The 22,962-nt window shown below is 41.1% G+C and overlaps 1 protein-coding gene across 7 annotated transcripts in view; it reads right to left on the reverse strand.

The window, feature by feature from the left end:
- LOC110990301 (glycerophosphodiester phosphodiesterase 1-like) overlaps positions 1-22,962 on the reverse strand; it is a 139,581-nt gene that overhangs the window by 105,971 nt on the left and 10,648 nt on the right. For all 7 annotated transcript variants that reach the window (XR_002599803.2, XR_015425879.1, XR_015425878.1 and 4 more), the window contains exon 2: positions 2,313-2,488. Coding sequence is in view for 4 of the 7 variants with exons in the window: in XM_022255214.2 (XP_022110906.1) it covers positions 2,313-2,488 (176 nt within the window). In the remaining 3 variants the exon portion in view is untranslated. The remainder of the gene's footprint in view (positions 1-2,312; positions 2,489-22,962) is intronic.

Consider the following 22,962-nt stretch of genomic DNA (forward strand, 5'->3'; position numbering starts at 1 on the left):
ATTAAAAAATGTTGGAAAGAACACGCTCGCGCCCCTTGGCTACAGCGGTTTGGGAAAAAATCTGTGATCATTTAAGAGATGATCACCTCAGTTTGGAAGTGAGATCATTATGCATTTGTATTTCATTGCAATCATAACAGGAAAGGAAGGGGGAAATGATGAAAAGAAATCTTGTGACTTAATTTCACTTTCACTAATTTAATGTTCTTTGAATTTATTGCATTTTTAAAATAAAATGACAATGATTTTTTATATCAATAAAGCAAGTTCCTCACTTGGTCTCGGTCCCTCTTTCGTTAAACATTTTAGTGATTGGAAATATGAAGTAATCTTAACAAGTTATGAAGTTACCTTTTCCAAGTGACTCTCTTTCCCATTCAATCATGTTTTCAATTATTCCTGAAGAAATATATATTATTTTATTTATAAAGTGACTGTGCCCTCAGTGTGTTCTGAACCTGCGAGATCAGGGTATGGAATTATGTATGTATTTTGCTCGTGATCTCAACAAAATTGGCCTCTTTTGTTAAACCCAAGGTTTTCCTGTCAAGTTTTTAAAATTATATTCCAGTTTAAGTAGAAATAAACCACGTACCAGGTACCTGTAATGCCTCTGTGTTCTGTCATGATTTTTATCTGCCAAAAACCCAGTTTTATTTTCAGTATTATGTATTTGTCAAAAGTTTTAATCAACATTTCCATAGAAATAAAACCCCACAAAATGTGTTGAACCATTTCGCAATAGAAGAGCTGAGGTCTAAATCAGATAACCTATTTGGCCAATCGTTAGGCGGTTTGAAAAACATTCATATCTGATACCTCAGGCCATGACACAACACTGAGCCTGAGATAAGTCACAAGCAGGTAGAAATGTCATCGTTTGGCTGGTTTACATAACAACTGGTGCAAAAAAATATTTCTTCATCCTACAGCGTTCGTTGGGATCGACAATGGACATCACCCTTGACTAAAAGATACAGTTCTTTCAACTACTTTTCAGTTTAAATTCCACTTAAGCTGTGTTATAACCCTCAAATTACGACTAACCTTCGCACACAAAGTTAACACAATTACAACAAAGTCGATGGCATTTGAGCGAATGCGATGAAACTGAGCACCAATAGGCCTGACGTCATCGGCAGCAATCACCTGCAGTATACCTTACATGTCTCAACAATAGAGGGCGCTGTTCATTACACTTGAAATAACGTCAAATCCTGCGTGACAACGAAGTGAAGTTGATTCTTTTGGCACAATGACAAATTGTGCAACTTTTCTGCTTGATTGTATTTGTAGCCAATTAACTACTCAATCAATTTATGAATAAACTAGACATTTCTGCCCTGGCCATTAATGGCTGATAGTACAAATGCATCAACAACCATATGTCGATGTATATTTTTCTTGTTTGGTACTTTTCATAGTTTACTGTAAAAAGTAAACGCAAATTTCTGCGCTTTATTCAATTTTTTTGAAAGCAAATTCATATCAGCTGAAAGAGTGTCTAACAAGCTACAAAATAATGCAAAGGTTTCTATCTGAAGATACAATTTTTTTTGACAAGCAGGGTTTTTTGTTGACATTTTTTCAACTATGACAAGTCTACCTTTCTTCAAAAAAGCTTAGGTGCGTACTTCAGTGGAATATTCGGTAAAATTATTAACAAACAAATTTTTCTTTGGTGAACGTTATCTCATTAGATACTAGTGAACTGATTAAAAGCATAACATCAAAGGGAAAATTTTTTTGAAATGTCTGGGTCTTAAACCACCGTGCACAGTTTAAAATAGACCCATATTTGACAATGCAAAGAACCTCTACACAATCAAATGAATCAATTCATAGAGTTAATTAATCGAGATAAATAGGGAATTGCACTGTTCCTAAATCTGTTTGTTTTGCATCTTGGTTCAGATACTAATTTAGACCGACGTAATATTCTACTAGTTTCAGGCTGCGGAATGAGATGCGACATGTGCTCATTATTCATCAAGTGTTTGGCAAATCTAAGGCACAGGGATCTATGACGGTCAGTCAAAGATTCTAATTTGACTTGATTTCGGTGTCACTACAGCACCCACAGATGAGGTATAAAAGTTGAAAACAAGGAGCTGCAACCGGCTGCCAGTTACACTACTTCTGATGTAAAAGTTACCTCCAACACTGGGGTGTTGAGTTCAGAGTTGCTGTCTCTTAGACACGTTGAGTGTCGTCATTTTGTAGTGCTGTTACGCACTTTGACAATAAAAATTCATCACATCTGCAAAAATAATTAAAAAAACCTTTTTATGATTTATTAAAACATGACTAACCTGAGGGGATGTTTTGCAGCAGCATTTAGCTTCAACACCTCAGCTAGTGTTAAGTTCTTAAGTGCTCCTGTCCCATTAGTGGTACGATCCACTGAGTCATCATGAAGGAGGACTGGTACTCCGTCTTTGGTGAGTCCAACATCAAACTCTACAAATTTTGATCCGTTCTTGTTGGCCTGCATGAATAAAACAAACTTGCAATAAATTCAAGTACCTTAAAAGATAAAAAAGGTTGACATTCATATGCACGCTTGGTGTTTGTCATGACTAAAGGTTTAGTCATGACAAGGGTAATGAGGAAATTTTACGGGTATTGATTACTTTGAGAATAATGTTTACTGCCTTTTAATATAAAGTTACTGCTCCTTTTTATTAGAAAGATACTACATCTTATTTTGAAAGTATGTGAATCAGCTGGCATTAAATTTGCATGCATACCCGCATTAATCTCTGTAGACCTGAGACCTGCACTACCACACATGTATACATCAGTGTTGTAATTAGTCACTTAATTTAGTGACTTGAGTCAAGTAATTTTAACATTGACTAAAGAGGAGTCGAGTCATTAGGTCAAGAGGTCGCGTCAAGTCACTTTTGCTACAATCTGAAAAACTCCAAACTATTTAAGAATAGTACTTATTCCAAGGCTTGAATTTTCTCCAAAGTAACAAAGAAATCAAACAAGATCACACTGATATAAGGAACAAATAAACAAGTGTGATTTAATGAGAATGTCACACTTAGCATGTAAAGCAAGGATAACAAAGAATATGCCGATTGGAATACAATGATAAGGATAAAGACAAACAAGATGTTTTTATGGGCAAGAGCTTGGCAGGCACTACAGTGAAGAATACTGGACTCCACAGATGCTGAAAAACATTTCAATCCTTGACGATGCAAAAAATGAGATGCAACGGGGACAAAGATCGTGCCAAATAAGAATGACCAGGCTCAAGATGAAATGGCGAGGGCGTGATGACCGTCGAAAACTTTATGATCCCATAAACTGTCTCTTCCGGAGCAAAATTCAGCTCTGCACTTCACTTGGTCTGGAGGAGCTTTTCTTACAAGTGTCATTCCACGTTATTCACTCCACATTATTCTTGTCACTGAGACATGGATGTCTCCTGGCGATACCGACACCATTTTGACATTTTTACCAGGCTACACAAGTTTTCGGCGTGATCGAGACAATCAAGGTGGTGGCATCATGGCTGTGGTTAATCAGTTGCTGCCAACTCACCTTGACCATCTTGAACCTGCAGACATTGTATTCTCTTGGCTGTTTTTGACTGTCAAGCATTCAAGATGGTTACTTGGTCTTATATACAGGCCACCAAACTCTGACATCACTTTCTTTGAAAAGCTGCAAGACGCTTGTGATGTCATCCAACCTGTCCTTCATGGCTACAAGGGATTCATTCTACTTGGAGATATCAATATAAACTGACAGACAGGTTCAGCACTTACTGCTCATCTTCAAGAAATTGCCAATTCCCTTGAACTTTGTCAGGTAGTCAAAGATGTTACCCGACCCTCGAATAACTGCATCGGCTGGATCTACTATTGATCTGATTTTCACAAATTGGCCAGAGAAGTTCATTGATGTCCAGTCCTTTGCAAATCCAGTTAGCAGTGACCATCATGCTGTACGCTTCACATTTTGTGCACGAAAGTCCCCACCACAACCTGCAGTTGTCCGATCATTCCTCCAGTACAGAAAAGCCGATGTGAATCACCTTGATACTCTTCTGCAACTTGCACCATGGTCTGCCTTCATGAATGATGCTGACCCCAATGCATCATGGGGAGGCTTTCTGGACATCCTTCAGGCTGCGATACATGACAGCATACCTACAAAGCAACGTAGGTGCACCAAAGTCTTGCCATGGGTAACTCGGGATATGAAAAAGCTCATCTACCTTAAACATAAACTGTTTGCTAATGCCAAACACTCCAGTTCGAGCCTGGCATGGCAACATTACAAACGTGTACGCAATAAAGTGAAGTATACTACAAAAACAGCCTACTGCAAATATGCTAACCATCTTTTTGCAATGAAAGACAACAAGCAGAGCTTTTGGTGTTTTGTTCGTGACCAGCGAAAATCAATGTGTCCTCCAGAATTTCAGCATGGTGAACAGTTACTTCGTCAGCCTAGTGACATTGCCCAAGCGTTTAATAATTTCTTCAGTTCAGTCCATTCTCCTCCTGGATCTTGCCCAATAACACCAACACCCTGCAATCTACCCATTCCTGAACTGCCACCACTTCAAATTGAACTATGATGGCTTTTAAAGTCATTAAAAAATCTTGACCCTCACAAGGCACCTGGTCCCGACGGAATCTCCCAATGGACTGGAAGTTATCCAATGTTGCCCCAGTCTTCAAATCTAGCAAACGAACACTCACAGAAAATTATCGCCATGTAGCTCTTACCTCCATTATCTGCAAAATTTGGAAAGAGCAGTCCCTGACAACATTAATGGCTATGTTTTTTCAAACTGTCTTGACAACGATGATCAGCATGGATTTACAATTAGGCATGTGCCGGGTACCCAGGTGCCCGCTCGTCGATTTAAAAACCCGGTTCCAGGCCGGGTACCCATAAAAGAGTAAATAAATTAGGAACAAACATCTATGCATAAAATGTCTGTGAAATTTCTTACTGAAGGGCAGACTTCATGGAAAATCACCATGCCGCTGAAAACCCAGTCCCGCGGTCCTACATGAAACTTAAATTCGGAGATCAACAGCTAATTTTGTTATCCACTCCGGCTGTTGTACCGCCAAGTCGTTTTCCTAGTTCCGGAATTTTCCTCATTCACAAGAGTGAAAAAACCACTAAAATTCACGGGCGACAGGTCACTCACTACGCATGATTTAAATTATCTCTTTAAAGTCTCTCTTTTAGTCATATAAACCTTTGCATCTAATGTCTGCTTAATCAAAATGACTTTTTTAGAGTTTCCGTTTTTGTTAATTTACTGAAAACCGCAAGCTTTTCCCCTACTTTCGGATCGCGTGGCGTTACCACTACACGGTTGCAGCAGAAATGTATGTGACGTATTGGGTTCGTCAACTGTGTGGCGCGGGGAGGGTACCGTTGATATCTCACTGTACAGTTGAAAACTTGAGTCAAACTTTACGCAATTTCTATTTTTCAATTCATTGGATTTCCTATTTTCCATCTAAATTTCTCAAAATTAAAAAATTCTTTATTAGAAAAGCAACTTTTTACAATGGTTTTGGCTGAAAATGGATTTTTCGTATAGTTACTTTTTATTTGAGAAGACGGTTTTGTCTCGATCCTAAACTGATCCAGAACTACGAAAGGTGTCGTCGTCACTTTCGTCGATCGATCCTGTGAGTCTAAATATAAAAGCTTAGATTTTGGAAAAAAATTGCCGTATATCCAAAACACAAAGTTGACTTCTGACCATATTTCACTTGAATTTGAGGATTTTTTTAGCTGCAGTCTTATTGAATAATTTTCGCGACCCGGAACTAGGAAAATGACTGTACCAAACCTATATGAACAAGACACCGAAGGAATTTTGTCTTCTGAAGTGGAAGTGCTGTTGATGTACACTTGCATGACTGTTTTTGTAACTTTCAAACCCGGGTTGGCCTAAATGACTTTTGTGCGGAAGTAGTAGAGCTTACTGTTTGAGTTGAGAGTATTTTTGTCAAATAAAACAATATTAATGAATATTACTTTATGTCGGGATTGACGACGAAGCGAGAGCGGACTGTGTAATATTCCAGCGGTACTGGGATCCGAAACTCCACAAGGCGAGCAGTAAGTAGTGATCACACACAAATTGTGCGGTTGATCGGCCTCTTTTTATATAACCAAAGCACTAGATGTGCTCTGCAAAACCAAAGAGTCAGAGAACCAGTTTAGTTTTTTATACCAAGAAATATGCTGTTTCAAAATGATTTTTAAGTTAAAGCAACATGAATTTCCTCAGTGATTCAGCAGAACAGTGGATCAGGAATTGAACAAAAAAAGCAGGAAGGATGTTTTTTGTATGTACAAAAGCATTTCAAATCTGAAAATTTCATTTGAAAAAAAGGAAATGTTGACAGGTGCAAGTCATAATACAGTCGGCCAATCAAATGTCACCTGTCAAAGTACTTATACATTAAAATCTCAACAATAATGAATTTGAACCTCTTAAAAAATTAGTTATTAAACTGAACCACTTCATCATGGTACATGTACCTTCGTGTGGCAAAACTTTCGTATTGCTCAGTCATTTAACAAAGTGAAGCGCTGTTACTTTTTTAACTTAGGTTTCCCTATGTGCGGTCACATGACCTTTCCTTTTGCAGTCACATGGCCGCTGCAGTGTCAGCGATTGGACTGCCTGAAGGGACTATAATTGGGCCCGCGTTAGCAAAAAAATCAGGTTAGTTTCAGTGTATTGAAAGCCAGGATTACAGTTGCAGCTACGTTGATTTATGCAACGTGCATACAACTAGTCCTCGAGAGAAAAGAAATGCACTTGCGATGACTCCTAACCCTATATAGACTTCCGATACTTTCAACGCTGTTTGAAGCACTTTGGTGGTGTTTTTTTAATCAGAAACTTCAAAAGAAGTGGATATAATGGTGTGGGCATTGTTCGAGTTACAGCAGTATTTTTGTACATAAAACTTTAAGCCTTTAAACCTGTGACGTACATAGCACTGATCTGGTCCGCACGTGACGAGCTCAACATTTGTACACGTGCGCCCCGCGTGTACGTGGTCATGCAGCATCCGGGACATTTCCTTTGAATGGTTGCAGGTGCGTTTCATGTAGGTGGTTTGCAGCTCTGTCCTCTTTTTTGACGTTCCCAGTAAGGATTTGGTTTCTGTTTCATATACCCGCAAAAAACATTTGCAAACTGAAGGTAACAATTTCGTTTGATAAAAAGGTAGGAGAGATTTACTTCGACGTTTAGAACAATGTGCTGCTTGCTTCCTATGTACCAAAAAGAACCTTGTTTCGGGCACATGGTCCATCGGGTCGCACGAAATGCCATTTGTTATTAAGTGATCTCTTTTCCGGGTACCTGGGTACCCGATGTTAACAAAAAACGGGTACCCGGTTCTAAAAATACCCGCAAATGCACACCCCTATTTACAATACGTAAATCCTGTGTCATCCAACTCCCTAATGCAGTTTATGCTTGGGCTTCAATTGTGGACAAACCCCACCCGCCTCGTATGGACACTGCCTTCAATTCATTCAGTTTCTCGGGTCTGAAGTAACCTGACAACCAGTGTCAAAGATGCCCTCACTTTGGATTAATCTAAGCATTTCAGTACCTACTTGTGTGACCACTTTCAGGGTATTTAACCACTACCAGCCGGGGACTCCGAAATCGGAGCCGTATGGTTTATATATGTGGCCGGGGTCTCCCAACTCGGACAAAGGAAACAGGGCCCTGTAACAAAAGACCGTACTCCGAACAAAAGACCAGGCTGCTGGGCATTACCGGCATTTTTCACTCTCAAAAGTGGTGATAATCCAGCGTTATTTTGAAACCGTATACCAGGGTTTGGGGTATTTAGAGCAAGCGGATTACCACCGGGGACAAAAGCTCTCCACCACCGCAGCAATGAGCCACGCAGCACCGCTGCATGCTGATCTGGCCCCTATTGAAAAGAGGTCAGCAGTGCACTGAGCCAGGTTCGTGAACAAAAGACAGTTGTATAACACCGCACAATCTGGGCTATGTTTACAAGGCTGCAGGCCTGGCTGAAATATTCGGGCGTCAATGAAGGTCACCTGTCAACTTAGAGTAGTGCCTTAAGATTACTCCGTGCGGCTATAAACGACTGTTAAATGGAATGATGAATTGTTGAAGGATTTTGAAAACGGAAAAAATGATAGCCATGCCGGCCCAGCATCCTCAACGGTGCCGGGCGGTTTTTTAATATTTTCGTTTTTCAAAAATCTTCAAAAATTCATATCTTTTTTCTGAACGCCTAAACCCCATATAATGAGTGTCCCGTGGCGAGTCTAGCTCTCACAAGCAACTTCCATTGACCCTTCGGTTTTGCAGCCACGCTGCCCGCTCTGTATAGAGCCCCCATTGTGTGTGTTACATAAGGACTCGTTTGTTCCGGGCCTTGGCCCAGTGCGCTGCTATGCTGCCGTGTTGCTATGCGGAGCGATAGACGGTCAAGACCTCAGCGTGTAATATGCGGTGAGTGAATGGGAAGCTGTGCCCACGTGCACTGGGCTTTGTCAACTGTTCAATGAGTGCGGGCAATGACGGACAAATGAATCATGCTGTAAAAAATAGGGTCTAAAAAGTGTGGCTTTTTCATGGTGCTGCTGCATGTAACTTTCGCTATTTTTTGAAGCTGTTGGGGTTTTTTCTGTTATATATTTTCCCATCTACCAAACTTATATCTCCCCCAAACCACTCTCAAATTTTATCTCCCAACTTGTTCATTTTCCCTTCCCATAGAGTAAGATATTTCCCTTCCCAAACTTTATTTCCCAAACAATTCCAAGTAAAATTTAGAAACCAATAAAATAAAGTACACATAGAAATACACACAGACAAATATTTGGAGAGAACTTCTTTTTCTCTTATTTTTCTTCTTGTCATTTCTCATGTTTTCTTTTCATTTCTCATTGAAATAGTTGAACTCATAAAAGTAGTAAAATAAATTTCCACTTTTTCTAATCAAATAAAAAGCAAACACCGGTGCAAGGAATAAAAAGGATGAAAATACAACATCCTCAAAGCAGTACTTTCCAGAAACTTTGTCTTTTTCGTCATTTTTTCAAAGGCTGAAAACATGACCACCTAGTAAAACCATTACAAGGAAATATGCCACTTTTTCAAGAGATGAAAATAGAACATCCTCAAAGCAGTACTTTCCAGAAACTTTGTCTTTTTCGTCATTTTTTTCACAGGTTAAAACTATGACAACTCCTAAAACCACCAGTAAATGACATATTGTTTTACACTAGATAAGTGGGGCATCAAGTCAAAACACACATGAAAAACACAAAATATAATGTCAATGAAAATGTCCATGAAAATAAATGTTCAAAGTGTCAATTTGTGGACAGTATGGTACTCCTTGAAGCAGGGGGCGACGCAGAGGGGCTGGTGGCACGTGTCGCACTCGAAGTGTGTCTTCTTTCGCAGACCACGGGAAGCGCAGAGGACACACCGCCGGTAGCGGAAGTCGCCATAGCTGGTCCTCTCAAAGTCCATGGGGAAGTGTCAGCCGACAAAGTGGGAGTTGGTGACTGGTGGAGTATCGTGCTGAGGGCGGTACTCGGGCAAGGGCTCGTCGAACAGCAGCTCACAGACAAGACTCAAGCGGTAGTCGAGGAAGGAGAGGCGGTGACCAACGGCCAGGTACACGGCATAGCTGTTCACCAGCGTCAAGTCGAGCAGGTAGAAGAAGAGCTTCTTGTACCACTCGAGGGACTTACGAGTTGCTCGATGATTTGCCGCTAGTTGGTCGCTCTTGTCAATGCCCCCCATCAGGGCTCTGCACAAACAATACACGGATTACCTCCGCTAATTGCAGTGCTCTGCGCTGAAAGAATACAGGGATTGATTGGCAGTGCCCGTAGATCCAAAAAATTTTCTTCCAAAGTTTGTAGATCCAAAATTTTTTTCCAAAGTTTGCAGATCCCAAGTTCCAAAGTTTGTAGATTCCAAGTTTGTAGATCCAAAGTTTGTAGATTCCAAGATTGTAGTTCCCAAGTTCCAAAGTTTTCTTTCCAAGTTTGTAGTTCCCAAAGTTTGTAGATCCAAAATTTTCTTCCCAAGTTTGTAGTTCCCAAAGTTTGTAGATTCGAAAGTTTTCTTCCAAAGTTTTCTGGATTCCAAAGTTTGTACATCCAAAATTTTCTTCCAAAGTTTGTAGTTCCCAAGTTTTCTGTTTGTAGTTCCCAAGTTTGTAGATCCAAAATTCCAAAGTTTGTAGATTCCAAGTTCCAAACTTTTCTTCCCAAGTTTGTAGTTCCCAAAGTTTGTAGATCCAAAATTTTCTTCCCAAGATTGTAATTCCCAAAGTTTGTAGATCCAAAAAATTTTCTTCCAAAGTTTGTAGATCCAAAAAATTTTCTTCCAAAGTTTGCAGATTCCAAAGTTTTCTTCTAAGCCTACTCCTCCACCAACAGTGCGAATCGTTGGTCCATCGTGTTCGTCGGAGTAGTCTTTTTGGCACCGATTCTACAAGAAATGGGCGCTACGAGCATTCGAACTTCGATTTCGTTCTTTTCGAAATAGTAGTCTAGCCAATAGCTTCCAAACCAAAATCGATTCTTCTGGGAATCGACGAGTTCTATTCGAATTCGTTCTTTTCCTCTTATACGTTTTGTGAAAAATCTTTCCGCCGTATATACACCCTCTGGCACTCGGCAGATCTTTTTGTCCGAGGTCCATCTCGTTTCCTCCAAATAGGGCACATCTGAAACTGTATATACGACTGGTGGCTCGTCTATGGAAAAGAGCACTATCGGATTGTACGAAAAATCTTTGCCAAATCCGTATCGGACCGTTGTTGGAGGATCGATTCGGATTTGTACTTCTTTTTTGCAATAGAAAAGCTGAAAATTGTTTTTTGTTTTTTGTAGAAGTTCCTTCTTTTCCAACCATTCGTATATATCGATAGTCTGTCGATTTGCGTATAGCCGGACTTTGCATTTGCTTGGAAAATACTCTTCGTCGTCGCAAGAGTGTATACCCTTTTTGCAATATTCACAACCGTCGTATTCCAACAGAATCGACATATTCGAAGGAAATGCTCTTTTGACCTCAGTACCGTAGAGTGAGAACCCCAAAATGGTACAAAAAGTTTCTGTTGTTTGCTCGGTGTCTCGAGGAGCCAGATATGTATTGTAGAAATTCATACAAGACATACAAGCCTTTTTCGCCGCTTCCTGCAATTTGCATTCTTTGTCCTCCCGGATTGCTTGCTTTTGTATTTCTCGGATTTTTTCTGCCCAGGTTTCGTAGAATTTCGCCTGGTTTTCTTTTTGTTTGTCCAAATTTTCTTTGCTAGTTTGCCACTGGAGTTCGAGCTCTGTCTCTCACAATTCACCCAGAAGCGATTCTAGCCGTTGTTTGGAATACGTATGTACCGATATTTCTTCTTCAATTGGCACTTGGTATACAAACAATCCAGGCCCGCAAAGATGTACGTGCCTTGTTTCTTGTGACTGGCTTTTTCTCGCCAGGTCCATCGAATGTGTTCGCTGTCGGGTAGATACGTTAAAATTTCCGGTTTGTATTCTCGAACTGCGGTTGGTACATTCGCGTTGCACAAGATCGTTTTGCCTTCTTTTATGTACCACACGCGTGTCGGTTCTAGAAAAAATTTGCCTTGCTCTTTTTCGTAGCTAGAAACTACCAACACAAAAATCGGCAACGAGACAAAACAATATTCCGCTCGAATGGCCGTAGACAATTGCTTTTCGGTTTTGGTCTTGGACGGAACACCGACACCCGCGATATGCCTGGTCAATACATTGGCGTACCAGCCTACATAGATTGTCGAATTTGGCACGTCGGCGACGATGCACTGCCGGTCGATAGAACTTGCCACCGTTTGCCAGTGGGAAGGAATGCTACAAGAAAGGAAAATTGATTCCGTGCCTTTTTCCAACATTTCGCGTGTCTGCTCAATTTCGCGTTTGGCCTGGCTGGCCAATTTTTTCAAATCAGGATTTCGCTCCGAGACTTCGATTCTTGTACACCCATGGCGGATCGCTCGAGGATCAGAAAATGTTTTGCGCAAGTGTTTGTTCCGACAAGAAACGAGGTCCGCGAGATACGTCCCAAATTGCTTCCGAACGTCCCCCGCTTCGATATTGGATACGACTTTGTTGTATACTTTCGTTCGTTTTTCTTCTCCGTTTTTCTGTTCTACCCAAGAGACGCAATTTCTACCGGTTGTTTTCTGTCTTTGTAGACATAGCCAATCGCCTCCTAGATCGTATTCTTCCTCCGCAATTTGTTTTTCCAAAATTTCAGGATCAAACATGCAAGCGAAATCCTGCGTGTAGTCGATGCTGTAGAAACCGATTCCGTATGGAAGAAGCAAATTTTCGACCACCGGCAATCAACCGGCTATTTTTCCCATCCGTATTTCCGATACGTCTATTTTTGTTTGGTAGTACGCGTATGGTTCTTCTTTTTGTTTCTAGAGTTTTTGCCATTTTGCCACCAGCGCCCGGTACTTGCCGTTGCTACGAATGGTTCTTCCGATTTTGCATTCGCTCGATGCATGCGCCATATGTACGATTTTTGTGGGGCAGAACGATTCGTAGACTTGCTGGAAAGCTAGCGAAATCGTTTTGACGATGCATTTCGCGTGTGGATTTTCTTCGCCCTGCAGGAGATGGAGCTGGCCTCTGGCTTCCAATACCGCATTTTGAGACACAAAACCGAATAGGTATATATCGTCTACGAATTCGCTTTGGATGGGTTCTAGATCTTTGGGTTTGTCTCGGCTACCAGATACGTAGTCCAATTTGGAAACGTCGCATAGCAGGTTGTTTTGGTACGCGTTGGACAAAAGCAAAGCAGGACCGATTCGTTTTTGGGTGCAAAGGCCGAGTGTTTGAAGACAAATATTTTTTGCTTCTGGTTTGTTTTCTGGTTTTGTTTTTGTTTCTATCTGATTGGATTTCATCTTCTTCTAATATATAGAAATTATAATTTTGAAAATTGTATACGATTCCAATATCGTTCGCTGTTTTCCTATGTAGGTGACTATGTGTTCCCAGTTTGTGACTCAGTTTGTGTCCAGTTCCCAGTTTGGACCAAGTTTGTGTCCAGTTCCCAGTTTGGACCAAGTTTGTGTCCAGTTCCCAGTTTGGACCAAGTTTGTGTCCAGTTCCCAGTTTGTGACACAGTTTGTGTCCAGTTCCCAGTTTGTGACTCAGTTTGTATCCAGTTCCCAGTTTGTGACTCAGTTTGTGACAAGTGTCCACTTGGTACCCACTTTGTGGCTCGGTTTGCGGTAGGCAGAAATTTGGGCAAAAAAAAAATCTGCCCTACACCGCGACGTGCAGCATAGGATAGATTTGGGGAATATCGGAATAGGAAAGGAAAAAAGGAGGGGGGTCTTATGAAGGTGGTTGTAAACATAGCGTGTTTTGCTTTGAACAGAGCCATGCTTTACGTAGAGGTCACAAGTTCAGGTCGTGCAAGTCTCGACTTTTAGCGACAGGAAGTCCCTTTTTTGTTTGTGAGTGATTGCTGGTGCGATCGGCGCTAGTCACGAGTTGTTTACACAAAAAGTGCGCCGGGGTCAAAAGTTCAAGGTCAGTGAAGTGGGAATCCCCAGTACGTGTGGGTGAAAGGGGGTTTTGGCTCAGAAGGTGTATATTTACCCGGTATTTTTAGAGCCAGATTTTGGGGTCGATGAGGTACCCAAGGAAAATTGTTAAAATCTGGACTTCCAGATCTGGAATTCCAGATTTTTCGGGGATTCCCCCGATTTTTTGAGTCGATGTACTACCCAGGTGTTTTTGCTGAAAACGGTGAAAAGGGCGTGTGGTTCAGAATCGGCTTTTCCCTACTACTGGGACTTACGAGTTGCTTGATGATTTGCCGCTAGTTGGTCGCTCTTGTCAACGCCCCCCATCAGGGCGTTGTATTCGATGACACAGGTCGGTTTCTGCTTTTCCTGCCCTGTCCTGTCTTGCTTGCCGGTGCTACGGATGTCTGCCGTATGCATGGTGGAGAGCATATGGATGTTGCGCTTGTCTCGCCACACCATGGCCAGGAGAGAACCGCTGACACCCAGGTCGGCCGACCGGAACGCTGTTTCGTCCCGCTTCAGCTTGACGGACTGCAGGTCTTTCGGCATCCCTTTTCTGTTCGCCATGACGGTGCCAACGATGTTGAACTTCTGGTTGTGAAGTCGTCGAAACAAATCGGGACTGCTGAAGGCCCGGTCGAGGGCAAGGTTGTAGCCCTTACCACTTAGGTTGTTCACCAGGTCCATCACCACTTGTGTAGTTGCTGGGAGGTCTCCTTTACTTTGGCCGGTGTAGATTTTGAAGTTGTAGCAGTACCCGGTGGCACTCCCGGTGCTCTGGCACAACTTGTACATCTTGATGCCGAAGCGGGCCCTCTTTCTGGGGTTGTAGGTAGCGAAGCAGAGACACCCCTAAAACTTCAGCAGGGAGTCGTCGACGGAAATGTCCCGTTGAGGAACGTAGACAGTGGCAAACTTCTGAGCAAGATGGTCGACGACTGGGCGCACTTTGAAGAGGTGGTCGGTGCAGTCATCTGGCATGGCGGTGTTATCATTGAAGTGCAGGGACTGCAGGATGGCAAGGAAGCGATCTCGGGGCATGACGGACGGGAATAGGCTCATCTTCAGTAGTGGGTCGGTGGACCAGAAGCTATGAAGGGTGGGGTGCTTCGCAATTCCCGTCATTATGCAAAGGCCCAGAAAGGCCTTCAGTTTTCTTGTGTTCAGATCAGTCCATGATCGCATGTGCGCCGATGTCGTAGCGGGCCTCTGCACGGCATACCGATTGGTCTCTTGCACTATCTTGTTGTAGAGAACGTCGTCAAAAAACAGGTCAAAGGCTTAATTGCAGGTCGAGCTGCGATGCAGGCGGGGATCGACGGCACCACCATTACTGGTGAAGCCATACTTCAGCGGTGTACTGTCTTCATCTGTCCACCGGAACGGTGCGGCACTGCTGCTGGTCGACGCAGCGGTCTGTGTACGGGACTGTCTCTTGCACTTGGCATATACCGCCAAGGGTACATCACTGTCAAATTCTGTACTTGACTGTACTTGAGCAGGTGACGGCGGTGATGAAGAAGACGAAGAACCTTCGTCTGAACTCAGATAAAACTCGCTTTCACTGGAAGAACTGGACTCTTCGGATATACCTTCGCCATGTTGTCTGTGCTCTGAATAGCACGATACCCAATATGAACACATGTAGCCACTGCACGGCATTTTTATTCTCAAGCAGCGAGGGCCATGCCCTGTCAGTCAACGTGGCAAGGGCCAGCAGCGCCCGGGCTGGGTTATTCATGGGGCGCAGGTGCATAATGAGCCCGAACAGCCCGCATTTTGTCTTCAGTGCAGTGCAGTGATAATCCCCTGCGAGCGCCCGGCAGCGAGAACAAATGCGCTCTGCACAAACAATACACGGATTATCTCTGCTAATTGCAGCGCTCTGCGCTGAAAGAATACAGGGATTGATTGGCAGTGCCTGGCAGCTCTCAGCAGCTCGTACTTTTATTCCAGCCTTTTATAAGTTCGGTCACCCCGGCTATAAAATAAAGTCACAATTCACCAGCCCCAGCAACCCATTATTGCCTTGGACCAATTTATTTACGGCCAATGATGGCTTAAACTTTTTAACTGACAGCCCAAACTTTTTAAGAAACACCCAGCAACTTTTTTTTTTTTTCTAGTAAAGTTCCGATTTCCGAGTCCCCGGCCACGAATATAAGGCCTATGGCTCCGGTACTGGAGCCCTCGGCTGGAAGTGGTTAAGGATGGATGAATTGGCTTTCGAGCTACAGTGGTTTATTTTCACTTTTATTAATCCTGGCCACCTTAAAAAGGGTTCTTCTGGTTTTTTGTTTGATGTTTGTGTTTTTCTTTTTAATATACATGTTCTAGTTTGTTTTGTTCACTCTTGTTTGGCAGAATAAATAACAATAATAATAATAGTGCTTTAAAGGGACCAGGAAATAGAACTATTTTCACAGATTTTATTAAAAACCCTTGAAACTACATCTTCAGGTTTCAATTCACCTCATTTTAAATCTTTGTTTTGCAATTTTTAACCCATGTTTTGATGCTTTTTGGTTTTACGTTAGTGCACATTTGCATATTCATGAGCAGGACTATTATGTCATCTAAGGCACTGAATCTCAATGTTACACTGATTTTTGCACTGAAAATTTCAAGATTTTATTAATCACTGCTATGGCAGATTTTATTTTCTTTGGCAATTTATTGCAGTGTAAGTATATGGCAATAATCAAGCATAAAACCTTTCACATGAATGTTCCCAGATAGCAAATTTGGAATTCACAATTTGAACATAAAAACATGCAACCTGAACCATGTCTTCTTGGATTTACATCAAAGCAAAAGCATTCTCACTTTTCCAGAAATGCTTGGTCAAATTTTAATGTTTGAAAAAGTGTACCCTTCAGTTCACGTACATGTAACTCAAAAAAGATGTCAAACAGAGATACACAAAAAGTGATTCTAAGAAAAATTCATTTCCTGGTTTCTTTAAACATTGCACCTTTAATATCACTTGAATTACTATCTCATGGCATCATACCTACATCAGGTCAATATCTGTCTAAACCATTTCCCTTTCAAGACATCAGCAAGGTTTGAACTCAATCAGACGTACTTAAGGTGACATGGTGCTCTGAAGAGTGCACATTTAATGTCACGTTACTTGTCACCTGATGACGTCATCCTCACGAGGTAAATGCCCATCTAAATCTCTTCTGTTTTCAACATACAGTATTAGCAAAGATTGAACTAAATCACCTGATGACGTCATCATTACATGGGGTCAATAGTCGTCTAAAGCACTCCCCTCCTTGGACACCTGCAAGGTTTGAGCCCAATCAGACATGTACTTCACGAGATACCGGTACAGTGCTTTGAAGAGTACACCTTTAATGTCGCGTGACATGATCATCACATGACAGCGATTTTCATCCATAGCACTTCCCTTTCTACATACCTGCCAAGTTTCAACCCAATCAGACGCGCACTTCAGGAGATATAGCACTTTAAAGGATGCACCTTTAATGTCACATGACTCATCAGCTGATGACATTGTCATCACATGAGGTCAGTCTCCACTTATAAACCTTCCCTTTCTAACCATCTGCAAGGTTTCAACCCAATGAGACATGTACAATACAAGATACGATATAAAACATCATTGTTATCACAGAAGAACACATATTACAGATTTTAAACATGCGCCCCTTTTGGCATTCCATACAATGCGATCTGCTCTCAGTACCAAGTGTTTGAAAATTTGCTAAGTCTTGGGTACATGCCCTGCGCATTTTGCGTTGCCTGTATTACAGACAGATGTTGGGCGTCCACGTACACAGTGGCTAATGCACAGTATGCCTTACAATTTATATTATAAGGGTTTTTTTCTCGTTGACGCTTCATCTGAGTGGAGAAGTACACAAGTTGCACACTTCACATAGTTGACTCCAATGTTTTGGCTATCATCCAATGGACAATTCACGCTTACATCTGTTACAGTTGTTTTTCAGGGAATTGTGAAGAATAAAGAAGAATTTTTATCATAACTTCTGATCAGATGATGTCATCGGCCCAAACTTTCATACCTGTTAACTGGATAAAGATCATCGTCTACATCAATTTTCAGACGATTTGGACAACGCCACAGACATCTACTCGAATTCATTTTTCAGAATTTTTAACCTGTCGTTAGAGGGTACTCAACAATTACATGATGTCATCAGTAGATGATTTGAAGAATAGTATACCCCAACAGACTAACACCATTGGAAATAACTTGATACCTATTGCCACTTTTAAAACAATAAGCCCACTTCCAGTTTCGTCCCGAAGTAAGGGTAAAGTGATTTGACCCACAAAAAAATGAATTGAAGACCCAATTTTACTCTGGCACTTACCACAAACAGAATTTCGCGGGAGGTGACGGTTAATTTTATATGGATTTTTACAACATTAACGTAATATTTAAATATTCAAAATTTGAAAACATGTACAAAGTCAATGGGCTGAAATAAATATTAAAAAATCAATAATAAATCACTTGACAGTGTCATCATGACGTTTTTGTTCTAGGAACATCTACACACAAGGGTCCTTTATTGGTGTAAGTTTGATGAAGATCCAAAGTTGCTAAGGGATTAAAGTTGATGGTGGAAGAAACATGTACAAAACAAAGGGGATTTGGGGGAGAAGAAGTCGGAAAAGAAACTAGAGCTCATCTGTCTGTTGGCCAACAAAACAGAGGGATTTTTTGCATTCCTTTCTTTATTTGAACAATCACTTGAATATCTACTGCCCCTGATGGGTAATTATTTCATCATGATCATTTGGGTCCAAGTTTTCAACCCAATCAGACATGCACTACAGGAATTATATTTACAATTGTGGCTCCAAAACGTGTAAAAAGTCAACAGACTAGAAACACGTGTGCAGGAAAAATGCTCCTTTAATTTCATGTCACATGATTTTTGTCTAAACTGGAAGAAAATTATGAAATATTATTTGATAATCTGACTCTTGGGTATATTTGCAACTGAACGGAATGGAAAATTTAGTCTGATTTCTCTTTCGCTCTGGTAGTAATTCTCGGTCAATGTTGAGGACGGCTCATACATTATGCTGGACAATTGTGTGCACACAAGTAGTAGTGCAACAACGCCATTTATGGTTCAATATAGGACAGTTTGCTGAAAATTGAAAACCCAGGCAAGTGTAACTGTAATTCAACAATAGCACCCTCATAGCCTGATATAGGACAGTCCGAAAACTACGTGAATCTGTGTACAAAGTCTATGGGAAAAATTAATTATTCCAATATCAATAATAAATAAACTTATTAAGTTATCATTGTGAATTTCTTCTTGGACAGTCCTTGGATGATTTTTTAACTATGTGCTGAGTTTGAAGTCTGTCTGATTTTCTGAACCGCCAAAGTGCTATGCCAGAAATAAATTGACTGAATAAGGAGAAAAAAAGGGGGGGGGAAGAAAAAACTATAACGATTACAATAGCTGTTCTGGCAGGTTGCCAAAACAGCCAAAAAAATTTTACGAAAACAACAGCTGTTTCGCCGAAACAGTTGAGTCAAATTTTACATACATTTTATCTAAAACAAGTTATTTCCTGCATAATTCGTAAGCAGTCCTCAACTTCGACCGAGAATTACTACCAGAACGAAAGAGAAATCAGACTACATTTTCCACTCCGTTCGATTGCAAATATACCCAAAAGTCAGATAATCAAATAATATTTCATAATTTTTTCCCAGTTTAGACAAAAATCACGTGACATGAAATTAAAGGAGCATTTTTCCTGCACACGTTTTTCTAGCCCGTTGACTTTGTACACATTTTGGAGCCACACTTTTGGTAACTTTGCAAAGTTTGGTCATTCCCAAAGTGATAGCCAACAAAGACCCTCATGCAAGATTTATTGCAAAGGGATGAAGTCATGATGACATCATCACCTTATTTTATATTGATTTTTTAATATTTAATTTTTCCTCAAATGTTTTGTACACTTTTTTTCTCTACTTAACACGAGTGAACAAGTAGTCCTTTTAATACTTCGGCTCAAGATTACTATAAGAACGAAAGAGAAATCAGGTACTTTACGCTCTGTTATTTGATTTGAAATGTGCCTAAGAGTCTAAATATGAAGTAATATTTCATGAAAATTGTTCAGTTTAAGCACAAAATCACATGACAAGAACTTAAAGCAGCAGTATTTCTGCAAACGAGTGTACTGCCCATTGACTTCGTACACATTTTCGAGTGACAATTTTGGTAAGTTCAAGATGTTTGATTGTTGCCAAAGTGACAACCAACAAAGATTTTAAAGCAAGATTTATTGAAAAGGGGTGACGTCATCATGACGTCAACACCTTATTTTATAGTGATTTTTGAGTATTTAATTGTTCCCCTTATGTTTTGGACACATTTTTGTACTTAACACTAGTGAACGAGTAGTCCTTAACTTCGGCTCAAGATTACTATAAGAACGAAAGAGAAATTGGGTAGTTTACGCTCTGTTACTTGATTTGAAATATGCCCAAGAATCCGAATATCAAGTGATATTTCATAAAAAATTGTTCAGTTTAAATGCAAATCACGTGACATGAACATAAAGGAGCAGTGTTTCTGCAAACGAGTGTACACTGCCCCGCAAAAGATATTGCACATGTGTACGTGAACATTATATTCCGTTGTTGCTCTCATGTAATATTTAAAACATTAAAGAAAAGCGTTATAGAAATGTTTATTGATGTGTATGCTTCAATAAAATTGTCACTGATATTGCATATTTATGTTTAAATGTTATTAAAATGATAAAAAATGAACTTAACTGTGAGTACAAAGTCAATGGGGAACGTGGCGAAATCCAAGATGGCGGCACCCATGGCACGCCATTAAACACGAAGGACCTGGATCACTTTTATTGTAGCGTGTAAAACCTCCACGAGCATCGATAACGCTTTGACACCTTCTTGGCATTGAAGCCAAGAGATTGGTGATGAAATGGCAGTCCATTCCATCCCAAATCCGCTGGAGAGTTTGGAACAGCTCCTCCTTACTTTCAGTCACAATTCGAGCTCCTTCCAAAGGTCAGGACTCTGGGCTGGCCACTCCATCACCTCAAACTGCCTACTGCCCCCCATTTCAGTGATGAAATCGGGGGGTTGGATCGGCAAAGAATTCCTGTGTAATTCTTGCAGTGTGTGTGTGTGGGGGGCATTGTCATGCTGAAACAGGAAGTCAAGTCCGATCAAACTGTGGGCAGAAGGCAGCATGTGGTCGTGGATATAGCGTTGATATTCTCCGCGACCTGTGTCAGCGCACTGGTGCCTGCAGAGCTCATACAGCCCCAAACCATGATGCCAGATCCTCCATGCTTTAATACTGACGGAACCACATACATGTAGTTCTCAGAAAACTCCTCCCTCACCAGCCTTCTGACATAAACACGATCGTCTGATTAATACAGCTGGAACCGCGACTCATCACTCCAAAGAACGCGGCTCCAGTCATCAGCCGTCCATGCCAGATGCTCTCGAGCCCAGGCTAGACGCCTTGCTTTGTGGGTAGCTGAAAGGCGGGGCTTGTGCCTTGCTACCCGACCATTCAAGCCAGCTATCGCTAGGCGACGAGACACGGTGGAGTGATGGACGTCGACACCAGTCTGGGCGAGTTCCATTCGCAGCTTGCGGCAGTAAGGAAACGGTTTCGGCAGCATGTCCGCACCAGGAATTGGGCATCCTGCGCACTGGTGGACCTTGGACGGCCAGATTTGGAGAGACTTGCCATGGATCCTCTTTCCACCAGCTTCTTTAAATTAGTCCTGACGGTGTTGTCATTGATGCCAAGACGCCTGGCTATCTCTCGTTTCGAAATTCCTTCCTCAGGCCAAGTTTCAATTGTGCCTTTTTGGTGGTCAGTCGGGGCGTTTTCATGGCCATTGTGTTCGGCTCTGAGATTTGAGTGAAAGGATTCATATGCAAAATAGCCCCCCTCTATAGCCTTCAATAGGGGTCAACTTTTACTTCATAAATATTCAGAAAATGCATTTTCCCCTGTGAAAAGTTTGTTGCCATTGGTTTAAATGTTACTATAATATATTAATGAGCTTCATGAATATCTAATGAAGTCTTTCAATATGGCGATTTTACACGGCCGTGAATTGCTGTCGCGACATCGTTCTTAAATGGAACCATAGGACCAACATGGACCCCTCGATATATGGATTTACTTGATTAAAATAATGACACAAGACACAGGTTGGTCAATTTATTGACAAACTGAGATATTTTATGGAAAAATCAGCAACTGAAAAATACTACCGAGATGTGCTATATCTTTTGCGGGGCAGTGTACGTCCATTGACTTTGCACACAGATTTCAAGGAACGATATTAGTCACTTAATGAAGTTCGATCTTTATTTCAGTAGCATCAAGAATTGACCCAAGCTAACACATGATGTAGGTATTTTTATATCAATGATGATGTCATTAGTTTATTTGTTATAGATTTTTGACAAGTCACATGACTTCAAAGGTACACTCTTTAATGGCCCGTTTCTCTTTAAATACAATGCAATGGGGGTTGAAACCTTGCATATACATGTAACTTCAGGACGAAGTGTTTTAGAGGACTGTTGACCTGATGATGGTGATGAAAGGTACCATCCTTAAAGTTCTTTATCTTATGAAGTACATGTCCAATTGTGTTGTAACTTTGCATGTAACTGGAAAACGAAGTATTTTAAAGCAATATTGCTCTAATGTGATGATGACACCATGTGACAGGTCACGTGCCATCAAGAGTTATTCATTGCATACAGGTCTGATCAGGATGGAATGTGCAACGTCTAAAAGATATTGCTCTTTTTTCATTATAGTTGCATCAAGGATGGACTCAAATGGGGATATGATAGTTAAAATGATGTCATGATGACATCAATGAATTTATTATGATTTGGTTTTTATTTCAAATTGACTTTCTACACAGATATTTAGCCAGTATAGCCAAAATTTTGGCAACTCAGCTGTATTCCATGAAACTGTATTATTTTGTAAAATAAATCAGGGACGAATGATGCACCCTCAAGCACTCAAAAAGGAATTACATTTTGTACATGTATAACATGACCCAGCACGGAAACCCTGTCCGACTGGCACGTGCGCTGCGTTATGCGGTAACAGCCCAATCAAGCAAAGCAAATGAATGAATTCTCAAGACGCAGACACAGGTGTTTATTAATGTACCACATAAAAAACATGATTAAAGATGATGTTTGAGGAAAACTTGCACAGTAGGGATAGCCTAAAATCCATGTGTTCGACTCAGCTTGCAGGCCAACTGCTGTAGAGCCAGTAAG

Source organism: Acanthaster planci, linkage group LG07, assembly GCF_054643075.1.
Source record: "Acanthaster planci isolate LZ-2023a linkage group LG07, COTS_SCS, whole genome shotgun sequence".
In the NCBI taxonomy this organism is placed as follows: Eukaryota; Metazoa; Echinodermata; class Asteroidea; order Valvatida; family Acanthasteridae; genus Acanthaster; species Acanthaster planci.